We start from the raw sequence: 21900 nt of genomic DNA on the forward strand, positions 1-21900 counted from the left end.
TCCGGGTCTGTGGGGCACTGTCACAGGATAGCTCCCAGCGGCCGGGCAGCAGGGGGGGGAGCCGGGTCAGCTATTTTGGGCAGCCCGAGGCTCCTCAGCTGTTGCACTCTGCCACACAGAGCCTGCGCAGGGAGCCCGCTCCTGCCCCGGGTAGGTGCACGTGCTTCCCCAGGGCTCCGTGGCACCGGTGCCCCGCGGCCAGGCAGAGCCGAGCGGCGGGGACGAGGCAGCCTGGCGCAGAGCTCGCACGGGTGACGCTCAGCCTGCTCTGACGCCTCCGTCCCTCCCAGCCGGGTGCAATCAGGCGAAAGGAGCAGCAGCGGCCTGGGGAGCTGCAGCCAAAGCATTAGCTGCGGGCGGTGGAGTCCTTGTCCATGCCCAGGGCCGCGGTGTCGCGGGGTGACACTCGAGCTGCGCTCTGGGCGCTGCGTGCCAAGCCGGGCCGCTGCAGGGGTTCGCCTGCCTGCCAGCACCCGCTGCTGCCCGTCGGAGCCTGGGCTCCCCCCTCCCCACCCCCAAGCGCTCCCAGTGGGACTTTTCCCTGGCCGCCGGCAGGGACCGAGTGGAAAGTCTCCAGGAACCGTCCCTGCCCCGCCGGCGACACCTCAGGAGCAGCAGCGCCCGCGGCATTTCCTGCTGCCGTTCCCTGACCTGGCTCTCACCCAGGCCACGGCACCTGGCCGAATCCAGGAGCCGGAGGGGCCACGAGCTGCTGGCAGAGCCTGGGGCAGGGCTGGGGCAGCAAGCGGGGTGGCAGCTGCCGGGCAAGGGGCAGTTCCTGGCGCGGGGGGGATGCGGGTCGGGGGTGTCGCGGGGTGCTAGGGTGCATGGCACTGTCCCCACGGCATCGCAACCCCCTCGGCTCCGCACCGGGGAGAGCTGCCACGAGACGGCTTCAAACCACTGGCAAATCAGGGACAATTCTGGGCGCTTTCCAAGAGCTCTGATGCCATCGGTGGAGCCGCAAGGCGAGACATAACATGCTGTCATGGACTAGCCCCGCTCCCCACGTGCCGGGCAGGATGGGGAGGGCATGCAGGGACAAGAAGAAACAGGAAGGTCAGTCATACGCTGCGGACACATCCAGCCATGGGCAAGAATGGACCCAGCACCGCTGGCTCCCCACGGTGACCCAGATCCTTCCTACTGTGGGGCCAGACATCTGCCAGCATGATGCACTCCATGGCATGATGCTGCCAAGGAGGAGGCAGGGGATGAGCAGCACCCGAGGGTGCCTGGCCCTCAGGGCTCTGCAGCTCCCCGGCCACCCGCTCTCCTCTGGGGGCTGGCCGGAAGCCTGGAGAGCTGAAGCCCCTTCCGAGAAGCGAGGTTAGCAGGAACCATTGATTCTGGCTGTGCACCAGTACACCAAAACCGAACTTCGCCCTCTCCCTGCCTCCCGCCCCAGCACACACGGCACCGCCGGTGGGACTCGGCCTCGGGGGCTGGGGAGGGCAGCGGGCGCCCAGCTCCGTTGCATGCGGCATCGCTCTGGCGGAGCAAACCCTTGGGAAAGCAGAGGGCCAACTCCAGCTCTGGGCTGTGCCGGAGCACCCAGCGTTCGGGGATCTGCTCGACCCCCATGCAGGAGGCCTGGCCCATGGGAAATCTCCGGAGATGTCTGTGTTTTCAGGCCGGCCCAGCCCTCTGCCAGGTGCTTGGAGCTGGCATTTCCTCCCCACCCTTCACCCGTCTGGATGCCTGCCCGCAGCTCGCCTTCGCCCAGCCGCAGTTTCCCAGGCAACTGCACTCATGGAGATGGGAGAGGAGAGGCAGCGCTGCTGTAAAACGCCTCCGAGCTGCGGGGACCCCACCGTGGCAGTGCCACCCGCGCCCCCAGGTGCTGCCTCGCCGCCCCTTCCCCCACGGAGGATCCTGCAATCCAGCAAGAGGGTCCGGAGCTGCCGGGCTGGGAAAAGGGGTGGCATGGCATGACCCCCTGCTGTGCCGCGGGTGCCTGGGGGATGCTGTGACACTCGCCAGCCCCAAGGAGGGACAGCGAGGGGGGACGGAGCAGGGCATCTCGGGGAAAGGGGGACAGGGGGTAATCCTTCCCAGGTGGGAACCCCCCAGGCTGACCAGGGCCCTACAAAACTGGGGTGCAAATCCCAGGCCCACCAAATCCGCAGCTGAGGCACCCGGGCCATGGCAGCCGCCAGCAGGTTGCACAGGCAGCGGCTACTCCAAACGTTGCAGGGACACGGTGACATCTGGTGATGATGGGAGAGCTTGCAGTTTGGGTCCACTGTCTCTGCATCCTGTTGCTTTGCCTGGAAAAAAGGACTGGGAAGGGGTTTTGACCCTGCTTGTCACCAAACACCCATCTTTGTATTTTGTTTGGTGCATGGACGAAGATGATGGATGGAGGAGCTCTTGATCCAGCCCTCCCTGGATAAAGTCATGTGGGAGGATGAGAGCACGAGTTTTCATCTGTGGAAAATCATCCCTTGAGGATCACACCTGTGGCTCCGGGGCAGGCAGGTAGGACGGACAGCTGCTCTCCGAGCCCCAGAGCCGGGGGCGGGGGTGCTGCTTGCAGCCTGGTGCTGGCCCTGCTGCGGGATGATGGGTGCAGGATGCTGGATTCGGGCCGTAGGCAGGGGCGAGAAATCATGAGCCGCTGGGAGAGAAATGCCCCAGCACTTACGAGCTGCCGTGTTTCCGGCACGGAGCAGCCATGCGCGGGTGCTGCAGGGGCGTGGGAGGACCTGAGCACCCGCAGGTTTTGCTGCTGCCTTCCCCTTCCTGGTATGGGTGCCGTGCTCTGGCTTTCTTGCACTTGCAAACCGAAACCAGTGACAGAGCGAGCGCGCTGGCAGAGCTTCCCCCCCCGCAGGCGAGCACCCCGGCCAGCCTTGGCATGGGCACCAGCCCGTGATCCGGACCCAGCCCGTGTCGAGGATCTACTTAACCAGACGAGCAGCCTGCGAGAGCAGCGCGGGCCCGTGGAGAGCCAGGTAAGGGATGCCGCCCTGCCGCGGCAGACACCGGGGGGGGGGCAGTCCTGGGATGCGGTGCAGGGCTGCTGAGGGGGCAGCAGGTGCCCCCGCCGCAGGCCCTGGCCCCGGCGTGCGTGTCCCACGGTGGGAAGGGAAGAGTAGGGGAGGCCTCGGCTGCAGCGAGGGGCCAGGATGGGGGTGGCCTCAGCTGGGTCCCGTTGTGCGTTACTGGAAACATCTGGCAGGGCTGGGGCTGAGTGTGCAGGCTGCAGGGGTGTGAGTCAGCAGTGCACACGCATACGCTCAGGCATGCATGAGCAAGCACACGCATGTGCACACATGCGCATGGATACCTGGCTGTGTGCGTGCATCCCTACATATTTATGGGCATGTATGTGTGCACATATACATCCATACCTGTGTACAGACATATTCACACCAAGTATTTGCATGCAAGCACATACATATGTACACATGTGTACACTCATATGTACATGCATGGAGGTCTGCTTGTATAGGTAGGCACATATATACACACATATGCACATATAGACAGATGTGCACTTGTATATATGTACACACACATCGTGCATACACATGTCTGTGTGCGGGTGTCCCCCTTTGTGCGCTTGCATGTGTGAAAATGAGTGCATAGGTGTGTGTGCCCTGTACGTGCCCATGTGTTGCGTGTGTGGGCACATGCCCCATCTGTGCCTACCCGAGTCACGCACCGGTGTGAGCCTGCCTGCGGCTGCGTGCGCCCGGCTGCCACATGGGCCCACAGGTACCCGCGTGCTCTGCGGGCCATGTGTGTGCCACATCCTGTGTGCTCACACGCCCTGCGTGTGCCACGTGTGGCACTGGGTGCCCTGTGTGCATGCTCCCTGTATGTGCATGTGTGCCCGTGTGTGCGTGCGCCCTCGGCGTGTGCACCATGCTCCCTGTGTGTGCAGGCGGGTGTCCATGTGTGCCTCTTTGTATGTGCCCAGCGTGTGCGTGCGTGTGCATGTTTCCCCTGCGTGCACGAGCGCACATTTGTGCGCGTGCATGCCCGTGTGTGCATGCATGTGCGTGCCCGCCGGTGCGGGGCGGTGCGGGGCGGTGCGGGGCCGGGACCGGTGCGGGGCCGGAGCAGGGCGCTCGGGAGCGCGGCGGAGCGGGGGGCGGAGCGCGGCGGCGGCGGCGGCGGCGGCGGGGGCAGAGGCGGCGCCAGCCCCCACCGACCTCCAAACTTTCATTAACTCGGCAGCACCGGCGGCAGCACCGGGCCTGGCACCGGCCGCGGGCCGCGCGCGGCGCCTCTGCGGACCCGCGCGGAGCGGCGGGAGGGCGCCCGGCGGCGGCATGGGCACGGTAAGGGCCGGCAGCACCTCCGCCGGCGCCGGGGCAGCGGCGCGGGCAGCGGGCGGCAGCGCCGGGCGCGGGCAGCGGCTGCCGGGGAGCGGCGGCGCCGGGGCCGGGCCGGGCCGGGCACGGCGCTGCCCGCGGTACCGGGCGCGGTGCCGCCGCCAGGGCGCGGGGATGCGGGGCGGCGCCGCATCTGTTGCTCTCCCGGCGGCACCGGGCTCGGGGGAGCGGCGGGAGGCGCCGGCGGGCAGCGCCGCGCCGCCCGCCCCCGCGCTGGGGGACCCGGTACCGGGGGGGGGGGTGCTGGTGGCGGCCCCGGTGCCGGGGCGGGGGGGCGGCGGTAATTTTCCACGGCATGTGCCGGGGCGGGGCGGCGGAGCAGCCACCACGTGGCGGCTGATGTAACCGGGCCCCCCCCGGCGGCGGCGGCGGCGACGGCCCCGGGCCCCGGCTGCCGCCGCCGGGCCCTGCCCACGGGGCCGGGCCGGGCCGGGCCGCCCCGCCGGGGGCGCCGCCGGGGCCCCGCGGCCGCCGCGGTGCGGTGCCGGCAGGGAGCGCGGGGCGCCGCGTCCCGCAGCCGGCGCCTCCCTTGCCGGGTGCCCGTTGGGCCGCCGCCGGGCCCGGCATCCCGCGGGGCCCGTCTGCGGGGCTCGCACCGCCGGCGCCCGCCTCTCCTCGGGGCCGCGGCCGCCCGGGGCGCCCCGGGGCCCCTCAGCCCCCCGGGGCCTGGGCTGCTGTGCGCCCGGCCGGCCGGTTGCTGTCCCTGCTGCCGGGCTGGGAGCCCGAGCCAGCAGCAGCGATGCAGAAATGCAGCCTTATCGGCGGCTGGCAGCCCCCCGGGCAGTGGCGAGCCGGCCCTTGGGCGCTTTCCCCTGCGGGACGGGCAGAAGAGCCCCTGGGCCCGAGTGAGGGGTGCGGGGCGGGCAGCTTTGGCCTGCCGAGGATAGGTGTGTGGCTGGGAGGTGTGCGGCCGCCGGCCACACGCCTCCCGGCTCTGACAGGTGCCCGTGGGTCAGGCGAGGAGCCGGGCTTGGTGTCCTCCCCGCTGCCGTCACTGACAACATTTATTCTCCCCTTGGAAATGCAAGCACTTTTGGGGAGGGGTTTGGCAGCGGGAAGCAGTATCTGTTTGCAGCAGCCCGCCCGCCTGCGCCAAAGGGGCTGTATCCGGAGATGGGGGCTGGGGGCTCGTCCCACATCCCCCCGGCCTCCTGCTCTTTATCTCGGCCACCCACACTCCCTCATGACGCCTTTGGGGCCGCTTGCTGCAGCCCAGGCAGGGGCCTGGCTGCTCTGCGGGGACAGGCCCCGGGGTGCTGGGCCAGCGCTGGGGTACCCTGCATTGGGTAGGGGCCCATCGCTGGCCGGCCGGGGTGCGGAGTGCTGGTGTGGGATCTGCAAACATTGATGCTGTTGCATGGACAGCTGAAGCAGTGTTTTGCAAGAGCGCCTGTCCCTCCTGCGGAGGTCAGGTCCCAGCTGCCCCCCGGCAGCGCCAGCCCTGGGGCCGGGGCAAAGGCCGGGGCGAGGAGCGGCAGCAGCCCCCCCCCCATGCCCCGTCCGGCAGCACCTGGCGCCTGGCAGAGCCCGGCCGCTCGGCCCCCCTGCACCGCACGTGCCCGCGACGCACCGGGGCAGAAGGCAATCGTTTCCCATCTGTGCCCTTCGCGGCAGCTGAGCCCTGAATCCAGTGCTGCCGTGTGCTGCAGCCACTTCGGCCGCGCTCGCGCTGGGGGTGAGCTCGCCGGGCGCCGCGCTCCTGCCCGCGGCCCCTGACGCCCACCCGCCGGGAGCCAGCTGCCCGCAAGGTCGTTTCTCCGCACTGGGTAAATCTTTAACTGCTTCTTGGGAAACACCTGGGAGCTGCGGACCCTGTTGGTACCGGGGGGTTTGGAGGAGCTGGAGGGGGTGGGAGCGAGCAGGGGAGGACCTGCCACCAGTCCACCCAGCCCCGGGCCTTGTCCCCCGCTAACCCCTCTGCCGCCTGCCCTGCAGCCAGGTTCGGGGCAGAGACCCGCTTGGCACGTCTCTCTGGTCCCCGGATGGAGGGGGCGGCCCAGGAAGGGGACGTTCCCACCCCACCAGTCACGTAGGTCTCTCTCGGTTTCTCTTTTCCCCTCTGCCCAGCTTGCTCTGACGGCGAATTGAGGCGTGCCGGCGTTGGTGCCAGAGCCAGCGCGACGGAGCACGGGCAGGCGAGGGACCCCGTGGCGGGCAGCCGGGAACGCGCCCCAGCCTCCAGGGATGGCCGATAAGTGCAACGAGGGGCTGCTGGTGAGTGCGGGGGGTCGTGGACGGGCAGCGCGGGCCAGCTGCCCCGCGAAGGCGGACGCAGGGCGCTCGCCGCCCCAGAGTGCGGGCGAAAGCGCGCGAGCAGGACGCCTGGGGCCGCCGCCGCCGGCCGGTCGCAGGGAGGTGCCGGTGAGCTGGGCTGCCTGGGGGTGCCGGCGCTGGTGCATCGAGGGCCGCATAACCTTCTCTCCCCTCCTCCTATGGGGCCTGGCGGCCCCCCAGGCTCCTCTGCTGGGGACCGTGCCAGGCCGTGGGGCGGGCAGGCGGGTGCTGGTGGCCGTGCAGCTCCCCGGGGCAGGGTGTGCCGCGGTGCCGGGAGATGCTATCGCCCGCCTCAGCCGCTCTGCCTGGCCTTATCACCCGCCCCAGCTCCCGCAGGCGGAGGCGGGAAAGCCCCCGGCCTCCCTGCTCCTCCGCCTGCTCTGGGCGCCCGGCGCAGAGCCTCCCAGCCCTAGGTGCCGGGCACTGGGGTGAGCGTTCCCAAGGGGGCACGGCGTGGGGCTGCCACCCCTCTGCATCCGCCCCGCTGGCTCTCCTTGCTCCGGGGGTGGATGCGCCTGGCGCTCTAGCCGTGCAGCCGGGAGGGACAGGACAGGACAGCAGCAGAGCTGCGTCTCGCCGGTGCCGTGCCGGGCTCTCTGGCGTGCCCGCGGTGCGGGGCTGAGCGCTCTGCCCTGCCCTGCCGTCAACCCCGCACTGCGGGCTGCGATGTCCCTGCGCTTGTCGCCGCCGCGCTGTGCCAGAGCGAGGGGTTGGGGAGCCCAGCGTGGCCTGCCGGGCTGCTCCCCTGGGCTGCCGGAGCAGCCCCAGCAGGTGAGCAGGGGCTGGGTTGGGCTGTCTTCCCTTTTTTCCCCCGATGGATGAGAACTGAGCTCAGGGCCCGGCATGGTCGCAGGACCCTCCCCTTCCCGGGGGGCTTCCTGAAATAGCTGCGCGCTCCAGCCAGAGGGCCGGGAGCCAGGACGTCCCTGGGAAGCGGCGCGCAGGGCAAGGAGGGCTCCGGCAGGCAGGCTCGGGGCGCCGGCGGCGCGGGAAGGCGGGTTTCTCCAGCCCCGCGGCTGGGACCGGGAGGTGCCGAGGATGTATCCGTGGGCAGACCATGTCCGTGCCCTGGCCGCGCGCTCTGGCATGCGTGCCGTGCATCTGCCACGGGTCCCGGGCACTGCTGCGTCTCCGTGCTGCCGCTGCGGCCTCGTCCTGGCACGGCAGCGCCTGGCGCCGGCGGCAGCGATTCACCGCCCCCGGTGAATCTTTAACTCGCTTCTCGGAAGTTAGGCAGTACCCGATCAGCCCACCTCGGGGTCAGGGTGTTCAGCGTGGTGGGGTCAGGCGCGATGCCACGGGGTCTGGCACACGCTGTGCCCAGCCGCCCTGGCCCACGGCCTCCGGGCAGCCCCGGAGCGGAGGTGTGCGGAGGTGCCGGGGGGGGCGGGCCGAGCTGTCGGGAAGAGGGCAGGTGCCCGCGAGAGCATCCCAGCTCCCGGAGCATCCCTGTGCCGCGCCAGCTGTGCGAGCCTTGGGACGAGCTGCGGAGGGCCGGGGCCTTGGCTGTGGCGCTTTCTGGGTCATTGGGGAAGGGAGCTAATCTCCTTGGCCTGCCTCCAGGGCTGCGCGAAGAGCCTGGTAAAGCCCGGCTCCGGCTCCGGCCCTGCCCTCGCCCTGCCCTCTAATCCCTGCCGGCAGGTGCGGCTCCACTCCCGGCTCACCGCCGCCCGGCCCCTGCGCCCGTGCCGCCTGGCGCGGGGAGGGACAGGGCTCGAGGGCACCGGTGCAGCGCCCAGGCTGCGGCTGGGGCTCCCCGCTCCCCTCCAGGCTGGGGATGGGCAGCCGGGGGGAGGGGACCTGGCGTGCCTCAGTTTCCCCAGCTGCTTGCTGGGGCTGTGCCTGCCCCTGGGTCCTGGGGTGAGGAGGTCTGCGCATCCCCCTCGTGCCTGTGGGCAGCCTGGGGGCACGCGGCGGCGTGGGGGGTGCAGGCCAACGTCAATCTGTGTGTGTTCACCCCAAAATCACAGGTGGGAGTGGGGCCCGGCGCCCCGGGACGTGGCGGGGGCTGTGACAGCGGGTGCTCAAGGGGGTGCTGGGGCGCAGGGCAGCCCCGGGGCTCGGTCCGGTCCCTGGGTGGCCAGGCAGGGGGTCCCCGTGGGGGAGCAGGGTGGGGTCTGACGGCCTCTCCCTCCCTGTCCTTTAAGGACACGGTGTTTTGTCCCCGTCCGGGGCACTTTGTTTGGGCTCCGGCCCTGCCAGCAGCTCCTGACTCCCAGGGCTGCTTTGCTGGCACGGCCGGGCAGCGCTCGGCCAAGACGCCGGGGTGGTGGGTGCTGCGGGGCGCCCAGCTCGGGTGGGCTCCCGCCGCCGCCCCGGGCCCGTGTCGGTGCCGGGGCACCGTGCTCCCGGGAGCTGAGCCCCGGGGGGCCCTGCCCGGCCCCGGCGGCGCGGTGCCGCCAGCCGAGGCGGCCCGGGCCAGCAGCGCGCGGGGCCGCGGAAGCGGCTCTTGGCTGCGGCAGCCCTTCCCGGAATACCAAGGGGCGGCGGTGGGGGGGCGGCGGGGGATTTTCTGCCTGAACGCGCCGGGAGAATCGCGTCCGCCCGTGAGAACGGAGCCGGGCAGAGGCGGCCCCGGCGGGCGCGGGAGCCGCCGGCAGCCCCAAGGCGCCCGGGCACCCCGGCGGCGGGCGGGCGGGGGGCGGCGGGGAGCGTGGGCGGCCCGCGTGCCAGCCCCGTGCCCGAGCGGCCCCGGCGGCCCGAGGAGAGGGGAGCCCGGCGCGGTGCCGCCGGGGGGGCCGTGCGCTCCCAGCGGCGTGTCCCCCGGGGGCTGGCGCTGCCCTGTGCCAGCCGGCCGGGGAGCAGCGCCGCGCTGCAGCCGCCTGGCCCGGGGCCCGGCATCCCCGGGACGGGGCCGCGGCCGCTCTCGCCGCGCCCCTGCGAGCCGCCCGCCGCTCTGGCACCCGCCTGCTGTGCGTGGGGGTGTGTCCGTGGGGCACAGCACTGCTCCCTCCACCCCCACCCCCGGAGGGGACCCGTGTCCTGGGGCCAGTGCTGCACGTAGTGGTCCCACCGGCATGGGGTGCCTCTGGGCTGGCACGTGCCTCCCAGGTGCAGGGTTGGGTGCTGCTATGCCGTGGGAGCATCCCAAGCTGCAGAGTGCCCTGTGCAGCCGGGAAGGGATGGCGAAAGGTGCCGGGATGCCCGGAGCTCGGGGTGCCGGCGAGTGGCGGGGATGGGGGGGCCGAGCTCGCCCCCGCGCACGTGTGCCGTTCACGTGGCCGCTGCCGCCCAGACCCCAGATGGTCTCCCGAAAGCGCTGACCCCGTCCCCCCCGCCGCGCCATCACGCCTCGCTGGCGCCTTGGCCGCGCTCCCCAGCCGGGGCGGCGCGGGGCCGGGAGCAGCTGGGGCACCCCGAGCCTCGCCGGGGGGCAGCCGCCTGCCGCGGCCGGTGCCCGTCCTCTGCGGGACGCCGTGACCGAGCTGTGCCGGCACCCGCGCCGGGGTCCCAGCCCGCGCCGCCTCCCCGGGGAAGCGGGGCTGGCAGAGGGGCTGCAGGGAGTCGGGGGGGGGGGGGCCATGGCATGGCCGTCCTGCCAGCCAGATGGTCCCTGCGATGGGCAGTGACCTTGTGCACGCTGCTGCGGGCACCCCGCGATGCCGCCGGCGGCGGGTGTGACATCCGGGGCCCAGCGCCCACCTCGGAGAGCCCGGGAAGCCCTGGCCGGGGTGCCGTGGGCTGCGGGGCTCTCGAGTGGCCAGAGCCAGGCCGGGGGCCCTGTGGGCGCTGGGGGGGTGATGCTGTGGGTGAGGGGCTTGCGGGGCTCCGTGGGCGACGGCCGTGGGGCGGGAAGGGGCACGCGGGCAGCGGGGCAGCCCTCTGCCGCGCTCCGCCGGTGGGTCCCAGCGGGGCTGCGGCTGGGGAGCCGGACGAGTCCTGCACCCTGCTTGTGCGCAGGTGAAGCTGGGGGGGGGGCACCTCGCTGCAGGGGGGGCCCCAGCCGGGTCCAGCGCGGGCGAGGCGGGCAGGCGCTGCCCGCCAGAGCGTGAGGAGCTGCAAACAGCTGGACCCCGCTAATGAGGCCTCGTTAAGCACCACGCAAGCTGTGCCAGCGCGCAGCCCGCTGCACAGCCGCCTGCCCCGGGGCTCGGCCCGCCAAGGGGGGCGGCGCGGGCACGGCTGGCGGCAGCAAGGACACAGGACGCGGAGCTGCTCGTAGCCAGCCCCCTCCTGAATCCCGGCCGTGGCGTGCCAGGGCGGGATGGCGCCGGCCTGCCCGGAGTTAGCCACGGAGTCCGGCCGGCAGCGGCGGGGGGCGGATGGGGTGTGTTTGCACCCATGGGTGGAGATGGCAGTGACAGAGGGGCAGAGCATTGCCCCACGTGGGCCTCTGTCCCCGTCTTCAGTGAGCTCGTGCAGCAGGGAAACTGAGGCACAGTGCAAGGGGTGGCAGCATCCTTCTCCTCCGGGGGGGGGGGGGGTCCCTGGCCATGCTCGGAGCCCCGGGGCTGCTGGCGGGGGGGCAGGCAGGGGCGGCCGGGTGGCTCCAAGTAGGCGCTTGGTGCAGGATTTGCTCCATGCCCGCCCGGGCGGCTGCAGGGGTGCGGGGTGGCCGGGGGGGCGCCGGGCCCACGGCGCAGCAGAGCGGGGCGGGCAGTGAGGGGCCGAGCTGGAGCCAGGAGCCGAGCGCAGAGCGATGCCAAGAGCTGGAGGCGGCGCACGGGGGGAGGCGGGCGGGCGGGCGGGCAGCCGCTGCGCTGGAGCCCAAAGGTGCCAATGAAGCCGGGGAGTCGTCGAGGTGGCCAGCGCGGCCCCGGGGACAGCAGCAGCGAGCAGCCAGGCCCCCCTCGGCCCCCCAAGCAGGTCAGTGCAGGGGCAAGAGTGGGGCTGGGCTGGGTGGCAGCCACACGAGCACCGTCCCCGAGCTGCGGTGGCTCTTTGAGCCCCTTTGTGCCAGGTCTGGGGCAACAGCTCTGTGGGGCAGAGGCAGGACCGGCAGCTCTGCACGTTGGGCTGGGGGGGCATGGCACTGCCCCGAGCCCCATGACCGAGGAGCCTGAAGGAGAGGCGGGCACGGCGCAGGGCCAAGCCTGCCCGGGGTGCAGGGGGGCTGCGGTTGTGCCAGCCAGACCCCTGCCATGGGGTGGCAGCACCTCCCCCGGCAGCCCTCCAGGCAAAACCCCTCTCTAGGCTGGGCATTTGCAAAGCAGCCTTGGGGCAGGGACCCTCCTACAGGGCAGGACCCCCATCTGTCTTCTCCCACCTTTCCCCACTGGCCATCTCTCCAGCCCTGTCCATGTCCTCAGCTGTGTTGGGAGCAATAAGGGTTTGCCCAAGTGCCTGGAAGTTTTGTCTTGGTGCTGTTAACTCTGGAACCTACTGATTGCAAGAGGGGTGCACAGCACCCCATTGCCCTTGCTCAGTGCTGCAAGGGCAGAGTGTAGCTGAGATTCCCCCCCATCGTCTTCCCCTCCCCTTGTTTCGTGGGCACTGTCAAGCAAAGCCAAAGTTTGCACCTGCCCCCCCCCAATATAGCACCCTGCGGCTGTTCCTGTTTGCTGGCTAAGAGCACGCAGAGCCATGAGTGAGGCTGGGCAGCCCCCCCCGGGCTTGGGGGCAGCCGAGCTGGGTAGAGCCGGGGGGGAGTCCCAGGTCTTGGAGCCCGCTCAGTCTTGTGTCGCCGCGGAAGCGCCCTCCTGGCTGTGCCGTGCCCCGACACGGGGCTGGGGCTGGCGTCGCCCTCGGCAGCCCGCGCCTGGCCCAGCGGGAGCCCCCAGCCCCCCCTCGAAGCCCCCTACCCCTTCCCCGCCCCGGCGCGACGGGCACCCTCGGAGCCGGCTGGCTTTGCTCAGCGCGCAGCAGCAGTGGGGCCCCTCTCTGACTTGGGGGGCAGCCCCAGACGCCACCATGCAAGTCCTGCGAGGGGCCAGCTGCCCCCCCCATGCCCCCCTGTGCACCCCCCCACCCCAAAGAGGCGGCTCCAAAAGAGGCCGGTGCCCCTGTCTCCTGCAGAGAGCAGTGGGGCGCAGGGGCCTCCCCGTCGCGGCACAGTCCCATCCCACCGCATCCCTCCATCCCCAGGGACCCCCCTCCCCGCGCCCCATCCCCGGGAGCCCCTCTCCGACGCCCGCCCCGGTGTCCCCGGAGGCCTCTCCGGAGCCAGGGCTGCCCTGCCCCAGGCCTCCCGCCCTGGCAGGGCCCCGGGGGAAGCCCTGGGAAAGTGGTTATTTAAGCATCGTTTAATTAGCATCTATTTATACCTCCTGGCAGCTCCCGCCTCGCCAGCCGCACGGCCTGGCGGCGAAGGGCTGCGACGTCAGCCGGTGACCTCAGGGGTGTCCGGCACCCCATGCTGGCACTGCCCCCCACCCTCCGGAGCCTGGCCCCCTGCGCTGGGGGGGGGGGGGGGGTGTGCCCCGTGGGGCGCTGTGGCTTTGCCCGCACGCTTGCGTCCAGACGCCCTTTGCTTTGGCTGACGTGCAGCAGGGTCCCTGCGGGGGGGGGGGGGGGAGTGCAGGGGGGTGCACCCCCCCCTTGCATGCACCCCGGCCCCACACCGTGCAGCAGCATGGGCAGCGGGGGGGGTGCGCCGTGGGGCTGGCTGGCCGCGCGGGCTGAGGTGGGGGGGCCAGGCGGCTAACGAGCGCAAAGGGCAGGGCGACCTTCCCGGGCCGGGGGTACGGCAGAGCCCGCGCCGCAGCCCTGCTCGTGCCCGCGGCCGGCCGGCCGCCCGTGCCGGGGGCAAGCGCGCCCGAGCCCTGCGCCGCCAAGCAGCCCGGGGGCGGAGGCCTGGCGCGCTCGTCGCATGGGTGCTGAGCAGCTCTGGGGGTCGGGGGGGTCCACGCGGGGCCACGAGCCGGGCTGTGCCCCGCGGAGGTGGCAGGGGGACACCCCACACCGGGGGCTGCGGCACCCACCGCCCCGCCGCGGCCGCGCTGCTCGTTAGGCTGAGCAGGAGCCTCGTTAACACGTGTGTCCGTCCCGGTCGCTTAGGCGGAGGCTTCGGGATCGGGTTAGCCTGCGCAAGCGAGCAGCGCGCCGACAGCGCCAGCCTCACCCCCGGCTCCCGCCGGCCCCCTATAGCCCCGCGCCGTCTGCACCCCCAACCCGGGCGGCCCAGGGCGGGTGGCGGGGGGGGGGACGACCCCCCTCCACCCCGCGCAGCCCGCGGCGCGTGCGGGCCCCGCTCGCAGCAGATGGCCCGGCTTGGCAGCGCGGCGCCGGCGCGGCCGGGCACGGCGTCCCGGCTGCGCCGGCCCTAATCGAATGACACGGTTAGGTGCACCGCGCCTGCTGCCCGGCCCCGGCGGCGGCGGGAGCAGATCCGAAGCGACGGCTCCCGTTTGCTCGTTAGCGGGCGCGCGGGGCGCGCACGTGCGCGGGGGGCCGGCGGCGGTGGGGGGGGTGGGATGCACGCGTTGCAAGGAGGGGACGCACGGGGCGAGCGTGCCCCACGCGTGCACCGAGGGGCTGCTGCGGCGCCCTGGCCCCGAGAGCGCTCCCCGAAACGCTGGCTGCCCTCGGGAGCCGGGCGCCGTCCCCGCAGGGACGCCGGTGCCAGCCTGCGGCGGCGCTGGGCCGGGCCCCGCGGCGCTGCCCGGCGCGAGCTCGCGCCGCGCTGCACAAAGCGCCCATTCTCGCCCTGAAGCGGAGCCCGGCCGGGGCGAGGGGACACCCCCCCACACACCACCACCACCACCACCCTCGCCACCGAGCCCGGCGCGGCCGGAGCGCGGCGCGCCCTCGGCACGGGCCCAGCCCGGGCACCTTGCGCCCCACTCCGCTGCACCGCGGTGGGGTCCGGGGCGGGGGTGTGTATGGGGGGGGTTCTGGCAGTACCCCCCCCCCCACTGCCCCAAAGGCTCCGCGGCCAGCGGCCACCCAGCCGGGGCCTCCGCGGCGGGCGCGAGGGGTGGGGGAGCGGGAACAGAGGCCGCTTTGTGCTCGGGCGCCCGGGCCTGCTTTGTATGGGCTGCAGGCTCCCGCTCCGCCGCCGCCGGGCTCCGGGGCAGGGCTACTCGCGGGGGCGGCGGTGGGGGGGCCGCGCGCCGCGCCGCGCCGCCCTGCGCGGCCCCGGCACCCCCCGGGACGCGCGGCATGGGGCAGCATGCGGCGGGCCGGCGGCCCCCGCGGCACGGCTCCCGGCCCCGCGATGGGGCCGCCGGCTGAGGCGCCCCGCGCCGCCGTCTCCCCGCAGAACGGCGCCGTCCCCGGCGAGCGCAGCAAGCGGGACGAGAACGTCAAGCGCGGCAACTGGGGCAACCAGATCGAGTTCGTGCTGACCAGCGTGGGCTACGCCGTGGGGCTGGGCAACGTCTGGCGCTTCCCGTACCTCTGCTACCGCAATGGCGGAGGTGGGTGCCGCGGGGCCGGGGCGCCGGGCCGGGCCGGGCCGGGCGCCGCTGCCTGCTCTCACCGCGCACTTCCTGCCCGCCAGGTGCCTTCATGTTCCCCTACTTCATCATGCTGGTGTTTTGCGGCATCCCCCTCTTCTTCATGGAGCTCTCCTTCGGGCAGTTCGCCAGCCAGGGCTGCCTCGGCGTCTGGAGGGTCAGCCCCATGTTCAAAGGTAAGGGGCTGCCCCCCTTCCTCGCCTCCCGCCGGCATGGGGCACCCGTGCCCCCCGGCATGCGTGGGGCCCCCCATGCGCCTGGCGTGTGGCCCCGCCACGCGCACGTCCCCCCCATGCTGTACGCAGCCGTGCACACGCAGCCACTGCATGGGCCCATGCTGCGGCACACATCACACCGGCCCCCTGTACACACGCGTGCACACACACACACCCCCTAGCGCACACATACTCGTGCACACCCAGCTTCTCCAGGCATCCCCTGCATCTGTTACACACGCATCCCTGCGCACACATCGCCACACACGCTCCCTGCGTGCATGCACATGCTGCCACACGCATTGCACGGGTCCCTCCCGCGCGCACGCGCGTGTGTGCGCACACACACACACACACACACACACACACACACAGAGCTCCCCCTGCACCTATTGCACATGCATCCCTGCACGCGCTGCACGTGCCGCTGCTGATCACCCCCGCAGACGCGACCCCAAACAGGTTGTGGTGCTGACGTCCCCCTCGCCTGGGGTCACTGTCACGCAGCCCTCCTCCGGCCCCCGCACCCTCCGTGGGCGCCGAGCGCAGGCGCAGAGCCCCTTCTGCTCGGCGCGCTCCCACGCCGCGCGTGCCCCCGGCGTGCGTGGGCACGCTGCCTGCTGCACCTGCCGCCGCGGGACACAGCCCCCCGGCACAGCCGAGCGCACGCAGCCCGTGCACACGTGTCTGCACGCTCGGCACAGATCCCCGCGCTCCCGCCCTTGTGTGGCCTCTGTCACCCGGCTGCCGCAGCCCTGGAATCACCGTGGTGGTGCAAGGGGAGGCCCCAGCCCAGCGGCTCTCCAGGCGCACAGACCCCAGGGCTTGTTGCAGCCCCACTTGCCCTGGACACGCTGCCCCGCTGCCTCGTGTCCCTCAGCGACACCGGCTCCCGCTCGGAGCTACGAGAGAGCCGCCCGCGCCTGCGTGGCAGCGGGGCTGGAGCGCCCGCCCCGAGCGCCGCGCGCCCCTCCGGCTGGCGCCGGGCAGCGGGGTGCACGGTGGCGGTCTGAGCTGGGGCCGGAGCACCGCACGCTGCCCCTCGCCCCGCCGGCCCCCGCGCCGCACCGCGCTGCTCACCCTCCCCGGTGCTGTTCCCAGGCGTGGGCTACGGGATGATGGTGGTGTCCACCTACATCGGGATCTACTACAACGTGGTGATCTGTATTGCCTTCTACTACTTCTTTGTGTCCATGACGCGCGTGCTGCCCTGGACGTACTGCAGCAACCCCTGGAACACGCCGGACTGCACGGGGGTCCTGGACGGCAACGTCAGCGGCGGCGCCGCCCTCAACCTCACCCGCCTGCTCAACACCACGCAGAAGCGCACCAGCCCCAGCGAGGAGTACTGGAGGTACCGGGGCGGGGAGGGGGGCCGGGGCGGGGGGCCGGGCCCCGCGGCGCCGGCGGCCCGGTCCCGCTGACGCCGCGCCGGCTGCCCGCCGCCCCGCGCAGGAAGTACGTGCTGAACCTGTCGGATGACATCGGGAACCTGGGCGAGGTGCGGCTGCCCCTCCTCGGCTGCCTCGGCGTCTCCTGGGTCGTCGTCTTCCTCTGCCTCATCAAGGGCGTCAAGTCCTCGGGAAAAGTACGTGGCGGCTCCGGTCCCGGGCCGGGCTCCGCCCGCGCCGGGCATGGCCACGCCCCTTCCGGAAGAGCCCCGCCCCCTTCCAAACAGGCTCCTCCCCCGCTGAGCAGGCTCCACCTACCTCAGGCGTGACTAGGTCCCCTTCGGGGCGTGCTCCGCCCCCTCTGGGTGAAGCTCCTCCCCTCCCTGGCACAGTCCTTCCCCTATTGGGTATGCTCCTGCCCCTTTTGAGCATGGCCACGCCCCCTTTGGGTCACGGCCACGCCCCCTTTGGGTCACGGCCACGCCCCCTCCGGACATGCTCCCTCCCCTCCGTGGCCTTGGCCGCTCCTCCCCCCCTTCTGGGCCCGTGCCCCAGTCAGCCCCCGGCCGCCCGCCCCTCCGCGGGGCGGGGGTCCCCCCTCTGCGAGGGGCGCCCCTCGGGGCGGGGGTCTGAGGCGCCGGCGTGCTGCGCAGGTGGTGTATTTCACAGCCACCTTCCCCTACGTGGTGCTCACCATCCTCTTCGTGCGCGGCATCACGCTGGAGGGCGCCGTCACCGGCATCACCTACTACCTGACGCCCCAGTGGGACCGCATCCTCGATGCCAAGGTGTGGGGGCCTGGCCAGGCCACGGGGGGGCCGGGCCGGGCCGGGTGTGGGGCGGCGAGGGCCGGGCCAGAGCGGCAGCACGGCACTGACCTATGCCGTGGCGGCAGGTGTGGGGCGACGCGGCCTCACAGATCTTCTACTCCTTGGGCTGTGCCTGGGGCGGGCTCATCACCATGGCTTCCTACAACAAATTCCACAATAACTGCTACCGGTGAGTGCCCCGTGACCTCCCTGGCCCCATGTCTCCCTGTGTCCCATGCCAGCCCCGGCGGGCCTGACCCCCCTCTCCCCACAGGGACAGCATCATCATCAGCATCACCAACTGCGCCACCAGTGTCTATGCTGGTTTCGTCATCTTCTCCATCCTCGGCTTCATGGCCAACCACCTGGGCGTGGATGTCTCCAAGGTGGCCGACCACGGCCCCGGCCTGGCCTTCGTGGCCTACCCTGAGGCCCTCACGCTGCTGCCCATCTCACCTCTCTGGTCTATCCTCTTCTTCTTCATGCTCATCCTTCTGGGCCTGGGCACTCAGGTAGGGTCGTGGAGGTGGGGGAGCGCGGTGGGGCTGATGGCATGGCAGGACCAGTGGGCAGGGCTGAGCTGATGTGCTGCTCTCTCCACCCTCCAGTTCTGCCTGCTGGAGACGCTGGTCACAGCCATCGTGGACGAAGTGGGCAACGAGTGGATCATCCGCAGGAAGACCTTCGTGACATTCGGTGTGGCCGTGGCGGGCTTCCTGCTGGGTGTCCCACTCACCACACAGGTGGGAGCCAGTCGGGACACAGCTGCTGCTGGCAACAGGCTGGGGGGGGGGATGCTGTTGCTGTGACAACGCCAGCAGTGATGAATTGCAATGCCAGCACCATCAGTCAAGTCCATCTTGTTGCCATGACAACCTCCAGGTGGTGGTGGTACCTGGAGTCTGATGTTGCTATGCCAAACAAGGCGGTGGTATCCACACTAGGTGTTGCCACGCCAATCCTCGCAACTCAGTGTTGCCATGGCAATGCCTGTTGTGGTACCCGTATCGTTGCCACATCAACCCCGGCAGTGAGGTGTTGCCGCGCCAGTGCACGTTGCCATGGCAGTCGGGTGGTGGTAGTGATGCGCAGGGCCTGGCATTGCCAGGCGATCCCTGCCGTTACCTGTTGGCATGCTGACCACAGTGGTGCTGGCCAGCCTCAGCTTTGCCATGCCGACCCTGGCACCGGCTGTTGCCGGTGTGACCCTGGCAGAGGCGCCCGTGCCACTGCCATGCTGACGGCATGGTGAAGGCCTGGGCGGCCATGCTGACGGCTCCCTCCCACAGGCGGGGATCTACTGGCTCCTGCTGATGGACAATTACGCTGCCAGCTTCTCTCTGGTCGTCATCTCCTGCATCATGTGCGTGGCCATCATGTACATCTATGGTAGGTGTGCCGCACACAGCCAATCAGGAGGCAAGGCTGCCCTAGCCAACCAATCAGGAAGGGGGGAGCGCCAACTTCTGGCTAGTCTGACTGGCTAAGGCGTGCGAGGCCATTAGCCAATCAGGTCAGCGGGGCCCAGGGTCGGGGGATCCCTGGTGGGGGTCCCCCCGCCTGGGGGTGTGCAGGGGCTCGGTGGGGGTGGGGGTGCCCCGGGCCCTGCTGGGCTGTGCAGGGGCTGACAGCCGCTCCATCCCTACAGGACACCACAACTACTTCAAGGACATTGAGATGATGCTGGGCTTCCCACCTCCGATTTTCTTCCAGATCTGCTGGCGCTTCTTCTCGCCCGCCATCATCTTTGTGAGCATCGCGCCTGCAGGGCCCAGGCCCGTGGGATGGGGGGCAGGGAGCCCACTGGGCCCTCCTCACTCCCAGCAGCCTGGGTTGGGGGTGCTGGGCAGGGGAGGCAGCAGAGATGAGGCAGAGGGGGGTGGTTGGAAAGGGACGGAGGCAGGCTGCTCCCCGCTGGCTGATCCTGCCTGTCCCTCCCCAGTTCATCCTGGTCTTCACAGTGATCCAGTACCGGCCCATCTCCTACAATGACTACGTCTACCCTACCTGGGCCATCAGCATTGGTTTCCTCATGGCGCTCTCCTCTGTGATCTGCATCCCCATCTACGCCATCTACAAAGTGTGCTGCTCCGAGGGGGACACGCTGCTGGAGGTGGGTGGCCCAGGGGCCAGCCCCTGAATCCCATCCGGGCATTCCCCACAAGGCTGTCACCACCCTCTGCAGCCCACCAGGGCTGTCAGTACCCTGCAGCAGGTGCCGCACGGAGCCAGCATCCATGGGGCAGCCCGTGGCTGGGCACCCCGGGGGCTGCTGGCACAGGTGGAGGGCTGGGGCAGGACAGCCCTGTGGTTGCTAACGCTGCCCCTCTTCCCCAATCTCCCTCTCTCTAGCGTTTGAAAAATGCCACCAAGGCAAGCAAGGACTGGGGCCCGGCGCTGGCAGAGCACCGCAGCGGGCGCTACGCCCCAGCGTTCAGCCCCTCCACGGAGTGCCACCTGGAGGTGCAGCCCCTGCACCCAGAGAAGGCCCAGAGCGAGGCCGCGGCTGCGTCCCCCGTGCTGGGCAGCAACGGCTCAGCCCACAGCCAGGACTCCAGACTGTGACCCCCTCCGCCATCCCCGCACCCCCTCTAACCCCTCCCGCGCGGTGATACTTTAGCACCTTCCGCTGGCGGAGCCTGGCTCCGGGCTGCACCGGACTGCGGGGGGCTCTCAGCGCCTGTCCCCGAGACCCCCTACCTCCTCTCCGGTTAATCTTCCCCCCCCACCCCCACCCCCCCCGTGGCATTTTTTAACCCTTGTGTTTACGGTAACCATTGGATGCGACGCTGGGACAAGAGAGGAGGGGGCCCAGCCCCGGGGAGGGCCAGGAGCCAGAGGCACTTTGCAGGGGCCCTGCCCTGTGGGGCAAGCGGCCTGGGGCTGCGGGAGCACCGGCTGGCTCCCGGCCGCCCTGCCACAACGATGCGGTGGGCTCGGCGGCCTGTCCCCGCCGTGGGGCAGCGCGCCGTGAGCAGCGGGCCCAGCGCCTTCCTGACGCGAAGCTAGAGAGGGCGCCAGGTCGGGCCTGGGCCTGGGGCAGGCAGGCGCCTCGCTGCCCCCGGGGTGCTGCCTGCACGGGGGTGGCGCACAACTGGTTTCAGGGTTCAGTTCTGCCTGTGGCTGACCCATACTCCGGGCAAGGCATGCGCAGGGCAGTTGTGTGGGGTTTGGCACTATGTAGACCCCCCCCCCCACACCCCCCCAGGTGGGTACCAGCTGTGGCTCAGAGCCTGCAGGGTCCCACGGGTGGCCCTGCACGGCTGGGACAGTTCTGAGAGCAGGGCTGGCACGGGGAGACGGGGTAAGTGCTGTGGCAGGGCTGCGAACAACCGCTGCCTGCACCAGCCACGGGCCCTCATAGCACACGAGACAAGCACTTAGGCACACGTGCGCACGCATGTGTGTATATGTCCCTTGCAGACATGCTACGCACATGGCATGGACACGCATGCTGCACACGTGTGCATGCACACGCACAGTACTCCCGCGGCTGTGCAGGAGGCGTGCTGTGTGTGTGTGTTTGCACGCACCCACAGTATGCCCCCCCATCCCCATACATATAGCACTGTACCCCACATCAGCCCCCCCCCCCACCCTACGGGGTGGTGTGGGTACCCACATGGGTGGCCAGGCAGGACCAGCAAAGCTGGGAATAGCTGTAGGTAGCATGAGCATGGCTCCATGCTGCTCCCTGCCCCACAGTGGGGCAGGAGGGCTGGAGAGCACTTCAGGCCTGGCTGGAAGTGACAGGGTGAGGACAGGGCCCGGCTCACCCCAATAGCCTTGGCATGACCCGGCAGGGAGGGGGAACCTTCCATGGTGCTAAGGGGGAGCAGGATGGACTGGCCCCCCAGCTGCTGCTAGCGAGAGGTACTAGAGGAGCCATGGAGGGGCTGAGCCAGCCCACTCGCTCCGAGCCATCTGGGGACGCTTGGTCTCCAACCAGTATTGTGGAGCAGGATGCACTTGGCTAGGCCAGGTGGTCTAAAATCTGTCTTCCAGCTACAGCCTCTTGGCTCTAGCTCTTGATTTGGGGTGGATGGGGCGGGACCTTTCTCACTCCAGTTTGTTCCCTCCCAGCCAGCACCACACACCCCTGTCAGGGTCTGGAGCCACATGGCTTGCGTACAGACACAGCGCGGCTCGGAAGGGACACGGAAAGCACCAGGCTCGGGGGAGGGGGGGGGGGCAGCAGGGCGCTGAGCCCCAGCAGGACGTTCCAGTTCCCGTGGCCCCATCCTGAGCCCCCCGTGCGATGCCGTGGAGAGGCGCAGTTTCCCGCATGGTGCCCGTGCCCTGCCCCACGTGTCACGACGCTACTGTTCACCTCTAATTGTTAGCAATAACGCGCGCGTTCCTGGGTAGCGCTGCCTGTGCCAGTGTCTCTCCCGGTGTAGAGTTCTAAAGTATCCTAGACTTTAATGAGATTTATATTCCTGAGTCTGTGTCCCACTGTGTGCTTCTTTGGGGAGCTGGTGGGGTTCAGAGGAGACAGTGGGGGGACCTATTTCCCCTGGGTGCACCCT

At 70.9% G+C, this 21900-nt stretch overlaps 1 protein-coding gene across 3 annotated transcripts; it reads left to right on the top strand.

Moving 5' to 3' along the window:
* The first annotated feature begins 4240 nt into the window (after positions 1 to 4240).
* Positions 4241 to 21814, top strand: SLC6A9 (solute carrier family 6 member 9). 3 transcript variants are annotated; one of them, XM_062580967.1, is made up of 14 exons: positions 4241 to 4292; positions 6414 to 6560; positions 14761 to 14917; positions 15001 to 15132; positions 16273 to 16525; positions 16627 to 16759; positions 17216 to 17350; positions 17458 to 17561; positions 17646 to 17883; positions 17980 to 18114; positions 18661 to 18760; positions 19020 to 19120; positions 19314 to 19484; positions 19724 to 21814. In XM_062580967.1, exons 2-14 carry the CDS (start codon positions 6531 to 6533, stop codon positions 19934 to 19936), a joined length of 1902 nt encoding a protein of 633 aa, XP_062436951.1. In that variant the 5' UTR covers positions 4241 to 4292; positions 6414 to 6530; the 3' UTR covers positions 19937 to 21814. The 3 variants fall into 3 exon arrangements, with proteins under 3 accessions (XP_062436951.1, XP_062436950.1, XP_062436952.1); XM_062580966.1 differs by lacking the exons at positions 4241 to 4292; positions 6414 to 6560 and adding an exon at positions 7207 to 7391; XM_062580968.1 differs by lacking the exons at positions 4241 to 4292; positions 6414 to 6560; positions 14761 to 14917 and adding an exon at positions 7384 to 7391.
* Positions 21815 to 21900: the final 86 nt, after the last annotated feature.

The sequence above is a fragment of the Rhea pennata genome, chromosome 8, assembly GCF_028389875.1.
Source record: "Rhea pennata isolate bPtePen1 chromosome 8, bPtePen1.pri, whole genome shotgun sequence".
NCBI classification, from domain to species: Eukaryota; Metazoa; Chordata; class Aves; order Rheiformes; family Rheidae; genus Rhea; species Rhea pennata.